General features: G+C 38.8%; 1 protein-coding gene across 2 annotated transcripts in view; it reads left to right on the top strand.

Moving 5' to 3' along the window:
- Window positions 1–5,076, top strand: part of BBOX1 (gamma-butyrobetaine hydroxylase 1) — a 39,152-nt gene extending 34,076 nt beyond the window's left edge. For both annotated transcript variants that reach the window (XM_087718911.1, XM_087718905.1), the window contains exons 7-9: window positions 2,460–2,656; window positions 3,724–3,890; window positions 4,662–5,076. In XM_087718911.1, coding sequence (XP_087575037.1) covers window positions 2,460–2,656; window positions 3,724–3,890; window positions 4,662–4,828 — 531 coding nt within the window. In that variant the 3' untranslated portion in view covers window positions 4,829–5,076. The remainder of the gene's footprint in view (window positions 1–2,459; window positions 2,657–3,723; window positions 3,891–4,661) is intronic.
- The last annotated feature ends 14,124 nt before the right edge of the window (window positions 5,077–19,200 follow it).

Genomic DNA, 19,200 nt, shown 5'->3' with positions numbered 1-19,200 from the left:
AAAGTGTTTTCAAACAAAATTTAAAACACACCAACTTTGCCAGTTGTGGCAGAACTTTCCATAGGACCCAGTTTACAACTGTGTCATGAACATAGAGCCTCTCCTGAAGGTCCAGAATGTTTACATAAATAATGGTATTATTTGAGTTAATCGGATTCCAAATTGTTTAGAGATTTGTGAATTAACACTAACATCTTGAAGCTGGCTCATTAACACAGTAGAACTGAGACATGCTTAATCATCTTCCTAGTGTTTTCTGAACTAATTGCAGCACTGAACTATTCCCAAGTTCACAAAGCATATCATAATAATCCAATTTTGAGACACTTATTGCAGGAAATCTAATTGTCAAGCTCTCCAAGTCCAAAAACAGAGAACTGATTTATGAAATGCAGATAGTAATAGGTGACTGTGCCTCTAATGAAGAGGACAGATTCAGGCTGCATTAACAGAGGGATAGAATCAAGAAAACGTGAAGTGTAAAATACTACTTTATGATGCTGTGGTAATACCACACTTGGATCCAGCTTTGCATCCAGCTTTGGTTGCCACTATGTAAAAAAAGATGTTGAGACACAAAAAAGTGTGCAGCGAAAAGCACCAAAGATGATTAGGGGACTGAAAGATATAAAGGACAGTTACTGGAATTGGATATATCTAGTTTAATGAAAAGAAGGATTGGGGGTGACATGATAGCAGTGTTCCAATATCTCAGTGGTTACCACAAAGAAGAGGAAGTCAGCTTATTCTCCAAAGCACCTGAAGGCAGGACAAGAAGCAATGGATGGAAACTAATCGAGAAGAGAACCAATCTAGAACTAAGGAGAAATTTTCTGACAGTTAGAATAATTAATTTGTAGAACAACTTGCCTCCAGAAGTTGTGACTGCTCCAACACTGGAAGTTTTAAGAAGAGATTGGACAACCATTTGTCTGAAATGGTATAGGATTTCCCACCTGAGCAGGGAGTTGGAATAGAAGACAGTTCCAGATCCCTTTCAACTCTGTTATTCTATAAATTCTGAAAAGTACAACCTATTGGCGGAGCGTCACGCAGGCACCGTGCGCATAAGTCCCGATCAGCTCAAATACATGTAAGGAGGGCCGATGGGCCCTCTGGAACATTGTACCAGAACGGTACCTGGTGCTCTCAGCAGGCACTGGTACGCCCATACCAGGACGTACCGGTCGTATCCCACCACTGTTCTGTTGGTTCATAAAATATATTATATGTTACTCCTGATATAAGCAACCTTGTAATCATTCAGACATTTTACAACAGCTGCAATATTTTGCAGTTCACCATAGTTATAGGGCTGATAAAATCAAAGCATCAGGAGAGCACTATACTCTATTGTTTGAGGTTAGTATTTCTCAAATCCATTTTAATCAGCTCAGATGTAGTCACAGATGCACACAGTTTGTAATATTGTGTTATCTATTGTGTTATTTATGCCACATACTATGAAGTTTTAGCTGACAAACCTGTTCATGTGTTATATAAAAGTGAAAAACGGTAGGGCGCTGTAACATTGCATTAAGAAGATTCTAAAGCAATGCAAAGTTAACATCATTTAACTCTCCTAATGAAAAACAGTGAAATATGAAAAGGGTTCCACCTACCATATTCAGCAGTGAGAGCCCTTATTCAGTATAAACATTCTGTTTAAATTTATAAGAGGCTCCAAATGGTGCAAATTGGCCTTTGTGAATATCAATTCTGGTGAGGTTTACAGAGTTATTTTCTGCATAATCACTTTAAATCAACCATGTACTAAATTACGTTCAGCTCAAACTGCATCTGTTGCTGTAATAACTATGTAGTGTATTGCAAAGAAATGTTTAAAATTTCTCAGATGGAATCATGGGAGAAAACCTTGGTGTTTCAGTGGACAAAATGTATACATAATTCTGTTCAGTATTTTAATAACCTTCTGAACTTCTAATGCTGCCCATATTTCTGCCATTCTTGCTGTATCTGCAAAGATGGGGAAATTAATGTGGTCTGTGTGTTGTTGTAGGAAATTTTTACTCAAGGTCTTCAAACAATGTATGGTATCATACTTTTGATGAATTAAGCAGATTGTGTGCTATTAAATAGATGCCTTTTTTCAGATTTGGGAGTTACCTTGAAAATTCATTTAGAGGTTGTACAAGTACATATGGTATGGCAATCAAGGGGAAGTTTTGAAATGGGGGAAAAAAAGAAAATTTATATTCTAATTTATGCCAAGAATCACACCAAGATATTACTTTCAAATGCTTGTAAGAATTTTTGAAAACATAGTTTTAAACAAAAGGTTTTGCAAGTAATCTTTACAGTTTCTATGTTTTTAGGTTTGGGGTTTTTAAAGAATTAAACCATCTCATGTTATATAGTAAGGAGACTTCTGATATAAAATATAAATGTAGAGCATAATGTTGGACTAATAATAATAACCTGTTATTAATTTGTTCCAGATTCAGTTTCTGCATTGTATAAAACAAACTTCTACTGGAGGGGAGAGTGAAGTTGTGGATGGATTTCATGTAGCCAATAAGTTGAAGGAGCAAAATCCTTGTGCCTTCAAAATCTTGACCTCTACATTTGTAGATTTCACAGACACTGGAGTTGATTACTGTGATTTTGCCATGCAAGCCAAACAAAGAATTATAGAGTAGGTAACATTGAATTATACGGTATATTTTTATCTGATGCTGCCTTATTCCTGAACTGTAAGCCAAAGTATCTTTTTGCTTTATTTATTTAGCACATTTATATGGCCATCTATCTCTCTGGTTTTATTGAACAAAATAAAAAGTGTTAAGGCTATGCCTGCCATCTTGTGGACAGGAATATATATCAGCTTTTTAAAAATGTGTGTACTGTTCTTATTATCATATTGAGAGAGAGACAGAGAGAGAGAGAGACAGAGAGAGAGAGAGAGCCACATCCATATAATATATACATATGTACTTATGTAAGTATGTATATGTATATATATTATATATAATTATATGATACAATAATACATTACAATACATTGTTATATTATCAGGGGTATGAAACCCATTAGCACTGGCCACGCTCACCCCGGTTTTAGCGAAGGGGAAAAGTCGCGATACGTCACGTGACGACAACGTGATGCCATGAGTTTGACACCCCTGTATTATATTATTGCATTTTTGAAATTTATCTGCATGTAATTTTGGTTTTTTGTTAATACAGCCCTCAGCAAAGCATTAAGTACTACTGGGTGGAGGAAGCTTTATAATGGGCAAATGGTTGGTTTAATTTCTCCTACATTCATTTTATAGGATTTTTTTTTTTACAGTTAAGACACTCTTCTTATTAAAAAAGGTGATAGAAATCCAATGCTACACTAAGCAGATAGTTGAATAAACTATGATGAAGCCTCAAAATTTAAAAACAAAAGACTTGTCTCTGACAGTTTTGCTTTCGTATTTAACTTTTCCCTAATCTCAAATTCATAAGGAAATTTGGGGAAATTTATTTGTTTCAATGAAACAAACCAGTCAGATTCTCAGTTATTTGCCATTTAGCAGTTAATTTATTGTAAGTTTCATAGTTTATTCATTATAAGATTTATAACCCTAACCCATTTAAAATACCAGTGAATGAAGTATCACTGGTATTGATTCTTATACCAGTTATTTTTCTGGTATACGTAAAACTGTTGAAAAATTTGAGGATAACCTGAATTGTTCTCTCATTTCTCCACAGTGTAGATGAAAAGGGCCAAGTGATTCGTATCAATTTTAACAATGCAACCAGAGATACAATATTTGACATACCTGCTGAAAAAGTAAAGCCATTTTATGCTGCTCTCAAGGACTATGTTGTTCTCCTAAATAGCACGGATTATAAATATTCATACAAAATGAAGCCAGGTAAGCCTGGATGAAATGGTAATCAGGTTTTTTTCCCCCCAGCTGATTTAAAAGTCTCTTTCAGTAGAAATAGGAAGAAATATACAAAAACTTCTTTAGTTTTTGAGAGTACTTAAATGCTGTAGGCCAGTGGCCCCCAATCTTTTGGGCACCAAGGACTGGTCCTATGGAGAGAGATTTTTCCATAGAGCAGAGGGGGTGCTTTTTCATATGCTGGCTATATCCCATATATGTGTGGCCCAGTTTTGGTCCAAGGACTGGGGTGGCAGTGCACAGACTGGGGTTTGGGGATGCCCGCTAACTATAGTATAAAAGTTAGAAAAAAAATCTCAGAAAAAAAACAGCAACAAACTACTTTTGAAAAAAATTGCCAAGAAAACTGCATACCAGTGCAATCATCAGATTTTAAGATGTGTTTAGAGCAGTGGTAGTTAACCTGGTCCCTACCGCCCACTAGTGGGCGTTCCAGCTTTCATGGTGGGCGGTAGGGGTTTGCTGTAACTCTGCTTTATAAATTTTATAAAGTAAAGTTATTTCCCTACTTTATAAATCACCATTACTGTGGAACTGGTGGGCGGTTAGAAAATTTTACTACTAACAGAGATACAAAAGTAGGTATAAAAAGGTTGACTACCCCTGGTTTAGAGAATTACTGGATACAGTAGTTCCAATTGTTGCATCAGTAAGCCTTTCTGCTCCATCATATCCTTAATTAGTATAGACATATTTACCACAGATTTTATTTTAAAATAATTATTGTCTTCTTTCTAGGTGACATAGTGGTATTTGATAATTGGCGTTTACTTCATGGTCGGCAGAGTTATCAGGCAGGAGCAGAAATATCCCGTCATCTTGAAGGAGCCTACGCAGACTGGGATGTAGTAATGTCAAGACTCCGAAACTTACAAAAGAATGTTCTGGGGAGACAATACCTTTGAAGCTTGCCCTAAAGAGAACTCTTGGGATTGGATTTTTTTCCATAACGGAAAGTGAACCTGATATATTCCCAGTTTATTCAGGGCATTCCTGAATAAGCTAGGTGTTGTCTATCGTGTTGAATATGTAGATGATCTCTTAAACAAAGAATAATATGGGTTCTTACAGGTAGTCCTCAATGTACGTCTGATTGGTTAGTAACCGTTCAGAGTTATGACACACAGAAAAAAAGGACTGTTAACCTGGCTCCCCCCCCCAATGTGAATATATTTTGGGTGCTCAGCAACCTGCCTACATTTGCAGCCATTTAACGCATTCTGCAGTCATTTGATCACAATTTACAATATTTTTTTGCCAGGAACTGATGCTTATCTCCAATTTGCAGCAAAAATCATTCTTTGCAGACAATTGGTTCACTTAACGACCTTGGCATTTGCTTAACAACTGTGGTGGATCCACTTAACAATCATGATGATATGCTTAATGACCATTGTATAAAATGTAAAAATGAATTGGTGATGTGATGACCTGCGTAACAACTGGCACGACTTTTGACCATAATTCTGTTCTTAATTGCAATCATAAATTGAGGACTATTTGTACTGTGAGAAAACATAGTTTGCCCTTTCTTGCTAATTAGAGTCTGAGCAACTTCCAAGTTTTCCAAAGAATATTGAAGAATAGACTAACAAAAACCAAGAATAGCATGTAATGTTGAAAACCTTTAACAAAGTTTTGTCCATTTTGGAGGCAGATGCATTGAGGACAGGAAAGAAATCAGAGGTGGAATGGGAAGTTCTCTTTATGAAGTGAGAAGTCCATTCCTATTAATCCTCTGAAATCAGGTTATTTTCTTTTCAGAGCCTAAAAAGTTAATAGTCTGTCATTTTTGTGGAGTATAAACTGACTCATAGGTACAAACCAAAACAATAATTAACAAAAACAAGAATTTTTGTTTCAGTTTTCAAAGTTACAGTATGTTGTTCTTATATTTGTAATGCCTTATGAACACCAACATGGGACGCAGTGGCTCAGTAGTTAGGATCGTTAAAGATCAGCAGTTCGAGCCCCGAGTGCTGTGAGACAGAGTGAGCTCCCATCACTAGTCTCAGCTCCTCCCAACCCAGCAGGTTGAAAGCATGCATATGCAAGTAGATGAATAAGTGCATATAAGCATGCAGGAAAGTAGCAGTGTTCCATGTTTCACTGAACACTCTGTGCTGAGTTGTGATGTCATGCTAGCCACATGATCAATTGTCTCTGAACAATGCTGACTCTTTGGCTTAAGAAAGGGAGATGAAAATTAAAATTGGTCACAACTACAGAGTAATATGTAGACCCATGGGGACACCTTACCTCTTTTTTTTTCCTTATGTAGACCAACACATTTTATTTTGCAAATGAAAAGTTAAACTCATGTGAAACAAGCTAGGAAAATTTTAAGCATCATGAAATTTTACTAAATTAATCCATTCATACAAAAATATGTGTCATGAAAATTATAATGAAATAAGTGTATGCTTTTTACAGCTCCTAAAATTTTATATCGTAGAATGGCAACAAATTCTTGGAAGAATCAAACCACTATGCACAACATACTGAGCTTAGCACAATGTATGAATTATTTTAATTCTGGTTCTTTCTAATGATATCATGCGAAATGAAATAGTGTCCTGACTATTTTTCAAAAGTGACTTAAAAGAACTAAGATGAATTTCTTTTGCACAAGAGTAGATCTTACATAATAGTAAAGAATCTCCCGTGCATACTGTTGCTGTGATTAATTTTTATGGTGCTTTTTTTTTCCCTCTTGACTTGCAGCAAAGAAGTTGCAAGTTGGAGTGTCTTAACTTTTTATTGAACTGTCATTTATTCTCCCAAATTCAGTTACATTTATTGTTTTGACCATTGGTTGTAACAAATAAGATGAAACCTGCACAAAATATTAATAAAAAGATTAAAATGTGCAAAAATCAGTAAAAAAAAAAACCATTAAAGCAAATATAATATTAGCCTTAGGAACTTTTCATAAAATATTGTCTCTGTTTAGCAACAGCTCATGCAACGTTTTAATTTCTGTAGCACACTCTTCTCATCTAAATTCATTAGGTATTCAATTTTATATGTATCAGGCCCAAATTATTTTCTTACCAAGAAGGGATCCTGATGTTTTCCCGGTGCTGAAGGAGAAATAAAGCAATACAATAAATAATGGATAAAATCTTTTGTAATCTCTTTGGAGCAAGGGCAGAACCACATATTATATGGGATGTTGAGAAATCAGCCCTCTATAACTGCGTCTATTTCCAAATAATGTTAACATTAATTTTTGGTTTTATGACCTGCATATCAAGGGGCAATTTTATATTGTGATAAATGTAAACAAATTTAAAAACATTTGATACCCTGTTTTCAAATAATAGATTATTTTTTGAATAATTTGAATTTGGGGGAAAAATCCAGAGTAAAAGCAAAGGTAAGCATTTGTTGTTAGTTGCAAAATCATGCTCGACCCATCATGACCCCATGAACAATGTCCTTCCTGTCCTCCAGCATCTTCTGGAGTACATTTAAGCTCACAATGGCTGCTTCAGTGACTCCAGCCAGCGACCTCATTCTCTGTCGTCCTCTTTTCTTTTGCCCTCAATCTTTCACAGCATTAAGCTCTTTTCCAGTGAGTCCTTCCTGCTCATTAGGTAAGATAAGTGTTGTGGCCCGGCAGGAGTCGTTGGAGCTGCCGCCAGACTCCCAACGGCGAGGGGTCTTATGAGTTGGTATTGTATAGCCAGCAACAGCCTGTGCTGCGCCCTGATTGGCTGGGACGCAGCACAGCCTGTGATTGGATAGTAAAGTGACAGTTAATGACAGTTGCTGTGCCTGAGAGTATAAATACCGTGACCGTTTGCAACGGAATTGAATCGCTGTCATCTGAAATAAAGAACTTGCTCTCTGTTCCATGGCTCCTGCGTCTTCCCTCACAATACACAAAACTTGGAAGAGGTGGAGGACCCAGGACAGGGTGTTGTGGCCCGGCAGGAGCTGTTAGAGCTGCCGCCAGAATCCGACAATACGGGGGCTGGTGGGTCGGCCTTGGAGAAGGTGGAGGAACCTGGATGGGGTGTCGATGCCGCGCAGGGCAGGAAGAGACGTGGCCACCGGATACCAGGGGAGCATTGGATCAAGGGGAATGTTCCTGAAGGTATTTGGGAGTTATATAAGGAGGCACACATGCTGAGGGTTACTCAGTGTAAGGAACAAAGGAGGAAACACAGGAAATGATTGTGGGCCTATCTTATGGACAACCCATCCCGACCGCATCCGGACTGTCAGACCCGGGGAAGGGTCCTGCGGTGAGGGATAGTGTTGTGGCTCGGTAGGAGCCTTTGGAGCTGCTATCAGACTCTGACACAGAAACCTCCTGTGAGTGGTTTCAGGATGCTTACAGGAGAGGATAACAAGCAGCTGTGGCTCGTTAAGGATCTCCTGCGGATAAAAGACTGATGGTGCCACGCCCTAGTTGCAGAAGTCAACGTTCGTTCCGTTCCTGTTCTAGTCAAGTCTGTTCGTTTGCAATCGTCGAGAAGAAGCACTTGGATAAGTGATTTGAATTATATAAACCTGTTTGGCTGTAGTTTACTTTTGCCAGAGAATTTATCTGTGTTTATTTAGGTCTCGCAGCCAGCAAGAGCTGGGACTGATAAAAACATTCCTTTGCAAGCTATGTGTGGCTGTACTTTTTGAACGGGCTAGGTGGGGGTCAGAACAGGTAAGTATACGATTGGATAAAATAGTAATCCAGTTGCTGCAACAAGGAGTGGAGAAATTCATTGGCTCCAGGAGGTACCAGTTGACAAATCGGGGATCAGGTAGGGAGAGGAGACTATCCCAGTAATTAAATCCTGTTACAGTTTATAAATGAAACTGCAAGATGATTGTACACAATAAATTACTATTAAGTCAGGGATCTGTAAGTAGCTTATGTATTCTAATGTGGATCATATCAGTGTGGAATGTTCAAATAACTGACAAGATTTCCTTGAAATTATTAAAATTATACAACGCAGTATATTTATTCCCATGTTGACATCTGCAGTCATCTGCCTCCATCACTACCATCTGGAAAGTTTGCACATACTTAATGCAAATTAACTGATCCACACTGAGCTGGATAATTTGTCACTAGAAGCCTGTCTATCCTTTTCAGTTTCTGCCTTTTTTTTCAGCTACGTATAAAATCTATCATTTCTACTCTTCCTCTGCTTAGTGCTGGGTTATATTTTTGCAATGTATTTGCATTATATTTATTGCCTATATTTTCAGTGTCTCTCTCAAGAAGACTGCCATTTTAAGCACTTTTCCCCAAGTACATTTCATGGTACTACTTGGTACTTAACTTCTGAACAATCATAAGAACCCAGTAGTATCATACAAATATAAATTGTTTTGAATTCTGCAAATAATAATGATAATTCTTCATCTTGGAAAAGTCTGCAAGAAGACACAGGCACACCATATCCAGAGAGTAAATGGAAATCACAGAACACGTATTAGCCGTACAAAGTTTCTAGGGCTTAGTCCTTCCAAAGGTCAAGAACAGGTATATTCCTTTAAAGTATCTGGAATAGCATGTCAATTCATACATTTCTGTTCTGGAGGTGTCTGATATCTGAACACACACAGATATGGTTTCCAAAACAACGTCTGTTAACGTTTGTTGGAAGAAATCCTCTGGGTTCAATTCCAAGTGGGGGAAAAGACACTGGAGCATGGAGGCTGCTTGGAAAGATGGTTTAATGGTGGACAGGATTACATGGCTTGAGCTCATGAACAGAAAAGGGGGGGTTACATGCTTCATGATGTTGGATGAAGAAGAAAAAGAGAGCAAGATGCTGAAAGTCCCTGGTTTTATGCCATCTGCCCTTTGAGCTTGATCTTGTATTTTGATTGGTTGTCAGACTTCCATGGGGCCATGCAGGGGCAATTCTTAGGCTATGCTTTGAGTCCAAGTTTGGTTGCCTTGCTGGCTGATGTAATTTTCCCCTTTGCCTTGTAGTGAGTTTCTGCAGAAGGCTAATCTTACCTTTGTTATGTAGAATAGACTAGATTAGATTTTAATGGCTCATTGAGAAAGGTGGGGGTGGCAGGAATCTGCAGGAAGCTACTTTGCCTTTAAAAACATGTTTCTCCCTTTTCAAATCTAGAAAAATAGAATATTCTGCCTTTTTAGTATTTCCCAGGATACTGTATTTTCCGGCATATAAGATGACTTTTTAACCCCAAAAAATTGTTTCAAAAATCAGGGGTCGTCTTATATACCAGGTATAAGAAAGGCCATATCAAAAAACCAAAACCATCAACTGGTGTATAAAAAATCAAAGAACAATATTGACGTTGATTAAAAACATGTTCATTGAAATGAGGTTGTTTGGGGGGAAAAAACTGGCTGCTTTTCCTAGCTCATCATTCACTCCTCCTACGCGCCATCGCTCCTGCCAACCCGCACCGCACCTTGGGGACCCAAGCACTGCCTCCCCGCCTGGCTGGGCTGTCGCGCTGCTGATAGCAGGCGGAGGAGCTGACGGGCTGGCTGCTGGTGCTGGCTCGGAGCGCTCCGCTGCTGCTGGTCCTCCTTGCGCTTTGCCACCCCCTTCCTCTTGGCAGGGGATCAGCGGAGAGGGGTGCACTAGAAGGGAAAAACGTAGGACTTAAATGTCTTTCTCGTCCCCCCAGCTTGGCCCTTTCTCACTTCCTATTGAACTTCAGAAGGGAACTGACCAAGGTGACACCAGAGCCTTGGTTGCTTCATGCGGGATTGTGCTGCAGCTCTGTCTGCCGAGTGTTTGTGTGTATGTGTGTGTGTAGCTCCTGTGCTGAAATTCCAATGCAGGCAGACATGTGCATGTGCCCACACACAGCCCGCTGCCTTAATCACGTTAATTTAGCAATTGATCTTGTGTGTTGTGCGACATTGGTGTCTGTGGCGGGCCTGTCTTCGCATTAAAAGTTTGGTGACTGAAATAATAGGCAAGGAAAGCTGGGCCAGGGATTAAAAAGGAACAAGCTGAACTTTCTCCTATAGTGGAATTCCATAGGTAATCAAAACAGCCATTCCTGATCTGCTTTTGGGACCTGCGTGACACAATACAGCTGGAAGGTACAGGTAGGCTTCTACTTACAACAGTTCATTTAGTGAGCATTCAAACTTACATCCTCACTGGAAAAAAATGACTTCTGACCATTTTTTTCAGAGTTACAACCTTTGGTCAGGGGATCAAAATTCAGATGCTTGGCAACTGGTTCAAACTTATGACGGTTGCTGTGTCCCAAGGTTGTATGATCAATGTTTGCAACCTTTTGACAACCTTTTGACTCGGGAAAGAGGTGGAGGATTAGGGGAGCTTTAAAAAAAAAAAGCCAGCATAGCATTTCATATTCTGTTTTTCGGGCATACAGGAGACAAAATCCAGTCTAGTAGCTGGGAAGCTCTATAATACAGGCAATACTTGTAGCCTTGGCAGTTTGTGGGCTGTTCACTTCTCCTCGAGCGAGGAAACCCTCTGTTTGGTGAGAGCGAGGGGTATCCACGTCTCGGCGTTTCCTTCGGCTCCCCGCCTTTTTCCTCCATCAGCTGAGGCAGTGGGTAGAGTTGCTGGGCAGGGAGGATGCTTGCGGCAGCTTCTCTCTCTGAAGCGCTAGGAAAAGCCCTTTGGGTACAAAAGGTGGCCCGGAGCCACCTTTACTTTCAAAGCAGCGATGCTGGGATATTCGGCCTGAATTGGACTGAAGCCTGTTCCCCACACCTGACCCCCATCACCAGAAGAAGGCAACCCGACTCATCTGGGGCCCAGTTTGGGGAAGGGGAGTGTTAGAAGGAAAAGCCACCTGGTTCAGTTCCAAGCTGGGAGAAAGGTTCTCGAAATAAAATGGAGGCTGATTGGCTATTTGGTGTGCCTTGGAAGAGGGGTAGTCTTATACAGTGACTATAGACCAAACCCTATATTTTAACAAGAAAAGTAGGGGGTCGTCTTATACACCCAGTCGCCTTATACGCTGGAAAATACAGTATTTCATTTTTTTAGAAGAAGGGTGGGTTTTAACTTCCTACACATTATTCTGTGTAAACCTCTTCCCGTTAACACCATTAATTTAGCTTTTTATCAAAGCAGAACATCCATGCCAACAAATTCACATTTTTATCCTGCAAAAATGTACAATGTTTAAATGAAATCTGTTCAGCTTATGGTTACACTGAAAGCAAGTTCTGCAATAAAAACCTATCAGCCATTCAATAATTCTGAATTGAAATGTTCAGGTTCATTTGAGAATATAGACAATATTAGTTTCTTTTTCTTCTTATGTTGAATTTTGGAATTATATTAAAGTTTTATATTACACAGCCAAAGTTATGTACTTTATTACAAACATTGGCTTTTAGTTTTTGTTTGATATCCAACTATGTGGATTAAAAGGAAAATCAAATTCCTCTGTTGATATAAATGCAAATTACACTTGAGATAGTATTTTCTGAAACTGAAACCAGAATTTTCAGGTTCAGTTATTTGGATATAACTTTACCCTCACTAACTTTTTAAGACTTTCTAAGAATCATTTTATTTCATGTATCTATGCATCAGTAAAATCTGGTTTGGGATTGATTAACCAGTTGGATTATTACCTTTTTGCAAAACCCATTTCTTTTCAAACTTACATCATATTAAGATCCTAGATTAAACATAAAAGCAAAGAGAGAAAGTTTAGGTCAGGACTGTCAATCGCGGGCCCCACAGGCCAGATGTATCATATGCTGGCCACACCAATGCCCAGTTTAGGGAAGGGGGGAAAAGTCAGGATACATCATGTGATGCCACCGTGACATGCGTTTGACACTCCTGATTTAGGGAATCATTCAAAGAATTATAGGAAATGAAAGGCACGATTTACTAAATAAAATGTTATTCATCTACTTGAAAGAAAATTCTGGTCCATTTAAAGCTATGGGTGGACTCCATTCCCAGTAGAGCTGGCAAGAGAATTCCATCACCTAGTGGTATTAGAATTATTTGGATGTCATTTGATAATGGTCTACCAGTGTTTTGATCAAGGCTTCCCAAGAGCATGAAACAAACTCCTTGTCCCAGCAAAAAACCCTTTTATTAATTTACTGTTAATTCTGCTTATTCACAGCCGGCAAAGTCTTTCAGAAGAGGATTTACAGTCACAGAGCTTATCTTCCTTGGAGAGCTGACAGACCGATATCTGCCGAACTTGGCAAGGCATCTCGGAGAGTCACTAACCAATTAGTGAACTAATTGTCTCCTGCAAACTCCACTCCCCTTTCTCTCCTCTTTTATTTCCTCTGGGAGGGGTCGTTCATCATCTGGCCTTACTCCCAAGTCGACCCCTGTTCTTTAGTTGTTCCTTTCATCTGGCAAGTCTATGCATATGCGCACTGGGAACGGGCTCCAGCTGTTAAATTTGCCTCACTGCTGTCTGACTCTGACAACAGCTGATAACTGGCATACAGCTCTGGCCCACTCTCTGCCTCCAACACAGAGCCCTCATCAGAGCCTTCCCCAGACTCCAGGACTGGCCCATGTTCCTCACCAACCTCCTCACTGTCCCAATCTGCTGCCAGCTCTGCTGGCCACTGGTGGTCCACAACAACCAGGTAGAGATTTATGATTATCTGCTCTTGTATGTGCCTCCTTAATTATTACCTGGAGCTGTATTGTGAATGCCATCACTTCTTTACCAGAGTCTGTTTCTGTCTTCTGCCTTCTGGTTTAGTTTAAAACCCTCCTGTTGAGGTTAACAAGGGCATTTCCCCTGCCCTTTTGAGATACCTCCTGCACCTGCCTAGGAATCCTTTCTAGAAGTGATATGAACTATGACCCAGGAATCCAAAATTTCCCCAAAAATACCATCTTCATAGCCAATTTTCAGGATCCTGCTTTTCTTTCCATAAATAATAGCAAGGATGATGGCTGAAACCAATATACATATCTTCAGCTCTTCTATCTTTCTACCCCTGATACCCAAAACAGGTGCCTTCAGAAATCCAGGACAAGCAGTCTAGCAGATTTGATCAAATTATTTATGATCAAGTGATTTATTTGCCAGATTCATTTTGTTATGAAATTGGCGGCAAACAAATGCAATAAACAAAAAAGGGATACTTCAGTGTTTAAGCAACCACTTATTCTAACATTCCTTTATTTATTTCAATACAAATAATTGACAATGGCAATTCAGAATTATTTCTTTGCATAATTTATCCACTAGGGACTGGGCCAAGAAAGTGAAAATCTTGATTTGTACTTCAAATAATTTGTCATCAATGAAACCCCACATTCATGGTTGCTGTAATAGTAAAGTAGTGAAGCAGGGTTTCCATCTAGTGGCTTGTTATGGAAATCATAGACAGTCTACAAACGGCAAATATTTGAGTAACTTTAATTGGCTGAAATAATATTCTATAACTATCAGATTTGGGCAATCTGATGTCATCAGTGAGTAGATTTTTTGCCACCCAAATATAATACCTTAGATTTCATGGCAACTTGTTAGCACTTCATATGATTAAAAAAGTAGATACCACGGCAATAAAATAGGTTTTAGTTGATGAAACTCTTTGGTTCTCTCTCTCCTTCTATCGCCCTTCCTTCTGCAAAACAAGGAGCAGGTAATTGTATTGGTTTATTCCAGTCTTTCTCGGCGTATATTCTCCCAGTTGTGTGAAAGTTACTGCTGAAAATTCTAGAAGTCAAGTCCTAATTATATATTGTTCTAATAAAAGACTTTGATCCCTTGTAAGACCACAGTGATTTCACAATACTGATCATTGGGTAATATGATCTAGAGATCGCTTACAATAAACAGGAGCTGAAATATACTAGCATCCATATAAAAGAAACACAACATCCCATTCAATTTAGATTCCAATTGAACTGTAAATTCTGATATTTACTGTTGTAAAATTGATTCCACAGGATAAAGATTCCCATGGACTCCCCTCGCCTTCCTTCCCTCTTTGAATATCAGAGGAAAGAAAGAAGACTCTGAAGAACTGCAAACCCAATCCCCCAGTTGAGCCTCACAAAGAAGTTGGGATGTGTGTCAGATGGATACCCTATCCATTTGATACAAATCGGTCTTAATTCAAAAAAGAAAACAAACAAACACATAATGAGTTATCCCGATTTTTTTTAAAGGGGAGGAAGGGGAGCTATGATTGGAGTACATTAATCCTTCTTTTTCTTTCAGACAAGTAACAAATATTGGGCTTTATCCCTCCCACTGCTTTTATATTTAATCTGTGCCCATAATTTGATGGCATTCTTTTACTGGAGTTGTGAATGTTGTCACGTATGTGGTTGTCCTAAATAGACCTCCTTCCTGTTAATGCTATTTTCTTGTGGAATGTTATCTACGGGTTGGTATTTTTCTTGCCAATGGAAGTATGTCAATACTGGGCACCAGTCTCTCCTCTCATACCAATGCTAACACTGTGTCAACAAACAACATTGTTTGCACACACAGAAGAAGTGTTGACCATTGCTCTTTAAAAACACGGGTATTCAGCTAAAAGGTCAACAGAAACGACCCTTTTACCCTACCTAACAATATTTGAGCTTTGTGAGAAGAACAAGATGTTAAACTGAAGTCTGAAAAGTCAATATTTAAATGCTGCTGTGGCCTCCAAATGGGATGTATCAGAAAAGAGGCAAACGGATAACCTGTTTGCTGCCATTGCCAAGGTAGCATTTTTCAATATGAATCCAAACAATTCACCATTTTTGTAAAATGCCAAACCAGAGGTGGGTTTCACATAATTTTGCCGATTCGCCATGCACTGAAACTGTGAGCATGTGCCTCCCGTGCATGCGTTTTGCTCACACATGTGGCTTGCACGTATGCGCTCGGCTTAGAAAACGTGGCTAAAAAGGACGGCATAGAGCCGGGGTAGTTGGGCGCAACTGGGCCCACCCACAGTTTGCCACTACCAGTTCACCTGAACCTGTCCGAACTGGTTGAATACCACCACTGTACCAAACTTCTGCATTTGTACAAGCCTTGTAATTAAATATTTCTAATTCTTTGTGCTTTTAGAGCTCAGTTTAATAATAATACAATTGACAGATGTTATCATTCCCACACTTCTCACTATGGGGTAGGATTCCAGCTAAGCATCACATGAACTCAGGGATAGAGAAATAGTGGCCATCCAAATGTGATTGAACTATAACTAGCAATCCATTATTGTTAGGTAAGCAGTAACAGGAAACCCCGGAGGTTCCCCAGTTGTGCAGTAACAGGTTAAGAAGAGTTTAATCTTTAGCACCAACAGTATTATTATTACCACAAATGTTCAGGAAAGATACCTTGCGCATGAACTTGCTTTTGTATCCCCAATGTGTTTTCTTTTAGGACACATGACTGGGAATCAGTAATTTAATCTCTTAGGGATCTGAGATTCAATTTCTATCAAGGGATATGATGCAATCGAGCTGACAGAATGGCCTTGTAAAATTAATACCTTATCCAAATTAACAAGACCTAAGGTTAGGAATTCAGGTGCTTTGCTTTCTAGGGTGGAGTGTCACCACCCCCTTCTGAAGATCAAGAGGTCTTTCAGATGGGAGTTAATCTTCACAAGCCAGTCGCGTTGCCTTAAACTTTTAGCTTTTTTCAATTATAGACAGATATGCTTTCGACCAGGGGTCTCCAACCTTGGCAACTTTAAGTCTGGTGGACTTCAACTCCCAGAATTCCCCAGCCTGGGAAAATTCTGGGAGTTGAAGTCCACCAGGCTTAAAGTTGCCAAGGTTGGAGACTCCTGCTTTAGACAGCCCTACATCTGGGATGTTGAAGTCATTTGATTGGAATAGGACGTTTTCATCAGGCTCCTAAAAACTACCTTCATTCAATGTGAAAAGATACCCAAACATTAGTGTATATTTCAGGAATACTGAGTTCTTCCTATATCTTTGTTAAAGCTGCAAATTATGATACACTGGAAGCTTCAACTATTTTAGTAAATAGGTGAATGAGTCATTTCATTACGATACCTTGATCATTTAAATTTTAATCAGATTGTAATTTAGTCATCTTCCATATGAGAAGGAAAATGAGTTTTAAAGCAGCCAAGATAACGGGAATTTAATCCTTTTTGATAGATTTCTGAATACAAAATTACTTTAATTATTTGGCAGAATGGTGAAAAATGATTAGAAATGCTCATTTGCTCCTTACTTTTTTAATTTGCTACTTAATTAAAATCTATGAAGAAACTTGGAGCACCTTTAAGTACTAATCTATTTCTTATAATCTTACATTTAGTAGATTTAATACATCTTTTTAATGGAAATATATTCAGTATATATTATTGCTGCTGCTGCTGTTATTATTATTACTACTACTACTACTATTACAACTACTACTACTACTACATTTGATAGCTTTGATTACTTTTTCTGCAAATTGATGTCTATGCCTCCAACTAATTTATAGGATACTAGCTGATAACCTGGTGTTGCCCAGGTATTTATTTATCCCAATGCTGTATTAGACAGGAAAGCCCTGATTTTGGCGACAATTACATTAGTTACAAATGTTTTCCCTGTGCCCCCAGAAGTATCAAAGAAAGTGATACCACCTTGTTTTGCTGGCTGATCCATGAGGGAGCCCCCTTGTGGAGTACTGTGAAGCCATTACCATGGCAACTCCACTGCGCTGTACAGTAGAAGCCATTTTACAACAGTACAGTAGAAGCTGTTTTAAGGCACAACAGGCTGTAGCTTAACAGAATACACATCCCAAGGGGTGTTAGGGGTGTCTTACCCCCCACAATATTTGTTTCCAGAGAGTAAGTCATCTGTGTACCAAATTTGGTTGAAATTGCTCAAGGCCTTCCAGAGTTATGCTGGAACACACATACACATACAGAGAGAGTCATTATATATATGATTGTCAAGTACATTGAAGTAGACTACAAATCAAGAACACAATAGGAAGAGAGAGTTTTTTAAAAATAGTAATAGTGGATGTTGCATAGATAATGCAGAATATGGCAATAAGGAAGAGTCCAAAATTCCATGATAAAAATCTTTTCTGAATAATATGGAACAATATGAATGGCAGAATAGAAATTAGGTTGAAATTAGAACCCCAGTGGTCTTTTTTCACAATCCACAACTGTTGTTCATTAGTATTTCACTAAAGAGTTTGCTGATGCCATAAATGTATCACATAGATATAGAGATTGTGCAGGTCTGATTATGTTCGATGTTTCCCCTATATCAACATTTACATCCATAGGACAGAATCAAATCCAGAAAGAGGATTTCTGGGCAGAATAACTCCTTCCACCCAAAGATTATATTTGCTTGACTGAAGAAATGTATTTAATTTCAAAGTGTATATCAACTGGAAAAGCATGTTTATGTGTTCCAGCAATCTTTGCCCTGCTCGTGAGCTCAGCCATGACAAGATAGAGTAAATAAGCTATCATCTGAGTTAAAAATGAACTAGCAGGGATTTGCCAGGAAAGTTCTACATCCAGAGATCTTTTAGATGAACAAATGATCACACCCAGCTGACAAAAATTTACTACTATGAGGAGCATGTTCCATAATTTTTTTTTTAAAAAAATGTGCTACTGGGCTTTCTTTGAGGACTTCCTGTGCAAAATGAGAATGATGAGGGTCCACCATGGAATAAAAATGAATAGGGAAGGACCCATCTCAATTCTGCTTTCTACCAAGCCAGAATACATTGACCCATACCAGAAGATTTGTTGTTAAGACAGCATGAAAATAATCAGAGTAAGCCATTCATCTGCAAGTTTGTTTACTTGCTGATTGCATGTGTAACCAGGAAAAAAGCAGCTTGTTTATATCCAGGGTCCATGTTTTCAATTCTAATTAAACCAAGAGCCATTCATTGTGTATGTGTGGCATTCTCTACTCTTTGAGACAAGAATGAGCCCATGCTACAGTATTGTGATATTCCAAAAACACAACACTGCAGGGAACAAAGGGGCTATTTGTAATATAACATTAATCCCCAATTGTTAAGTGATGAGGCCACAGAAATAAGGGCTCTATTTGAGTGGTCCATTCTTGGTGTTTGATAGACCTTCCAGAAGGAATTTAGGACATGTCTCAAGACCTACATTACTGCTGTGAATGAGCAGGTGATGATAACCCTGGATTGGATTGTCCCCTGAGTAGACTCTGCATGTGAATCCTGGAGAACTCCCTGATTTTCAGAGGAACTCTGGGAGATGAAGTGGCACAAGAGCTGCCTCAAAACCTGCAATAGGAAGATGCAGAATCTGAGAACAGGAGCAACCACTGTCGCAATTTAAACAGTG

The sequence above is a fragment of the Thamnophis sirtalis genome, unplaced genomic scaffold (genome assembly GCF_051295495.1).
Source record: "Thamnophis sirtalis isolate CommonGarterSnake01/CBP01778 unplaced genomic scaffold, rThaSir2_p1.2 scaffold_1, whole genome shotgun sequence".
Classification (NCBI taxonomy): domain Eukaryota; kingdom Metazoa; phylum Chordata; class Lepidosauria; order Squamata; family Natricidae; genus Thamnophis; species Thamnophis sirtalis.
Note: the sequence above shows the minus strand (reverse complement) of the source record. Positions and strands in the feature narration are given on the sequence as shown.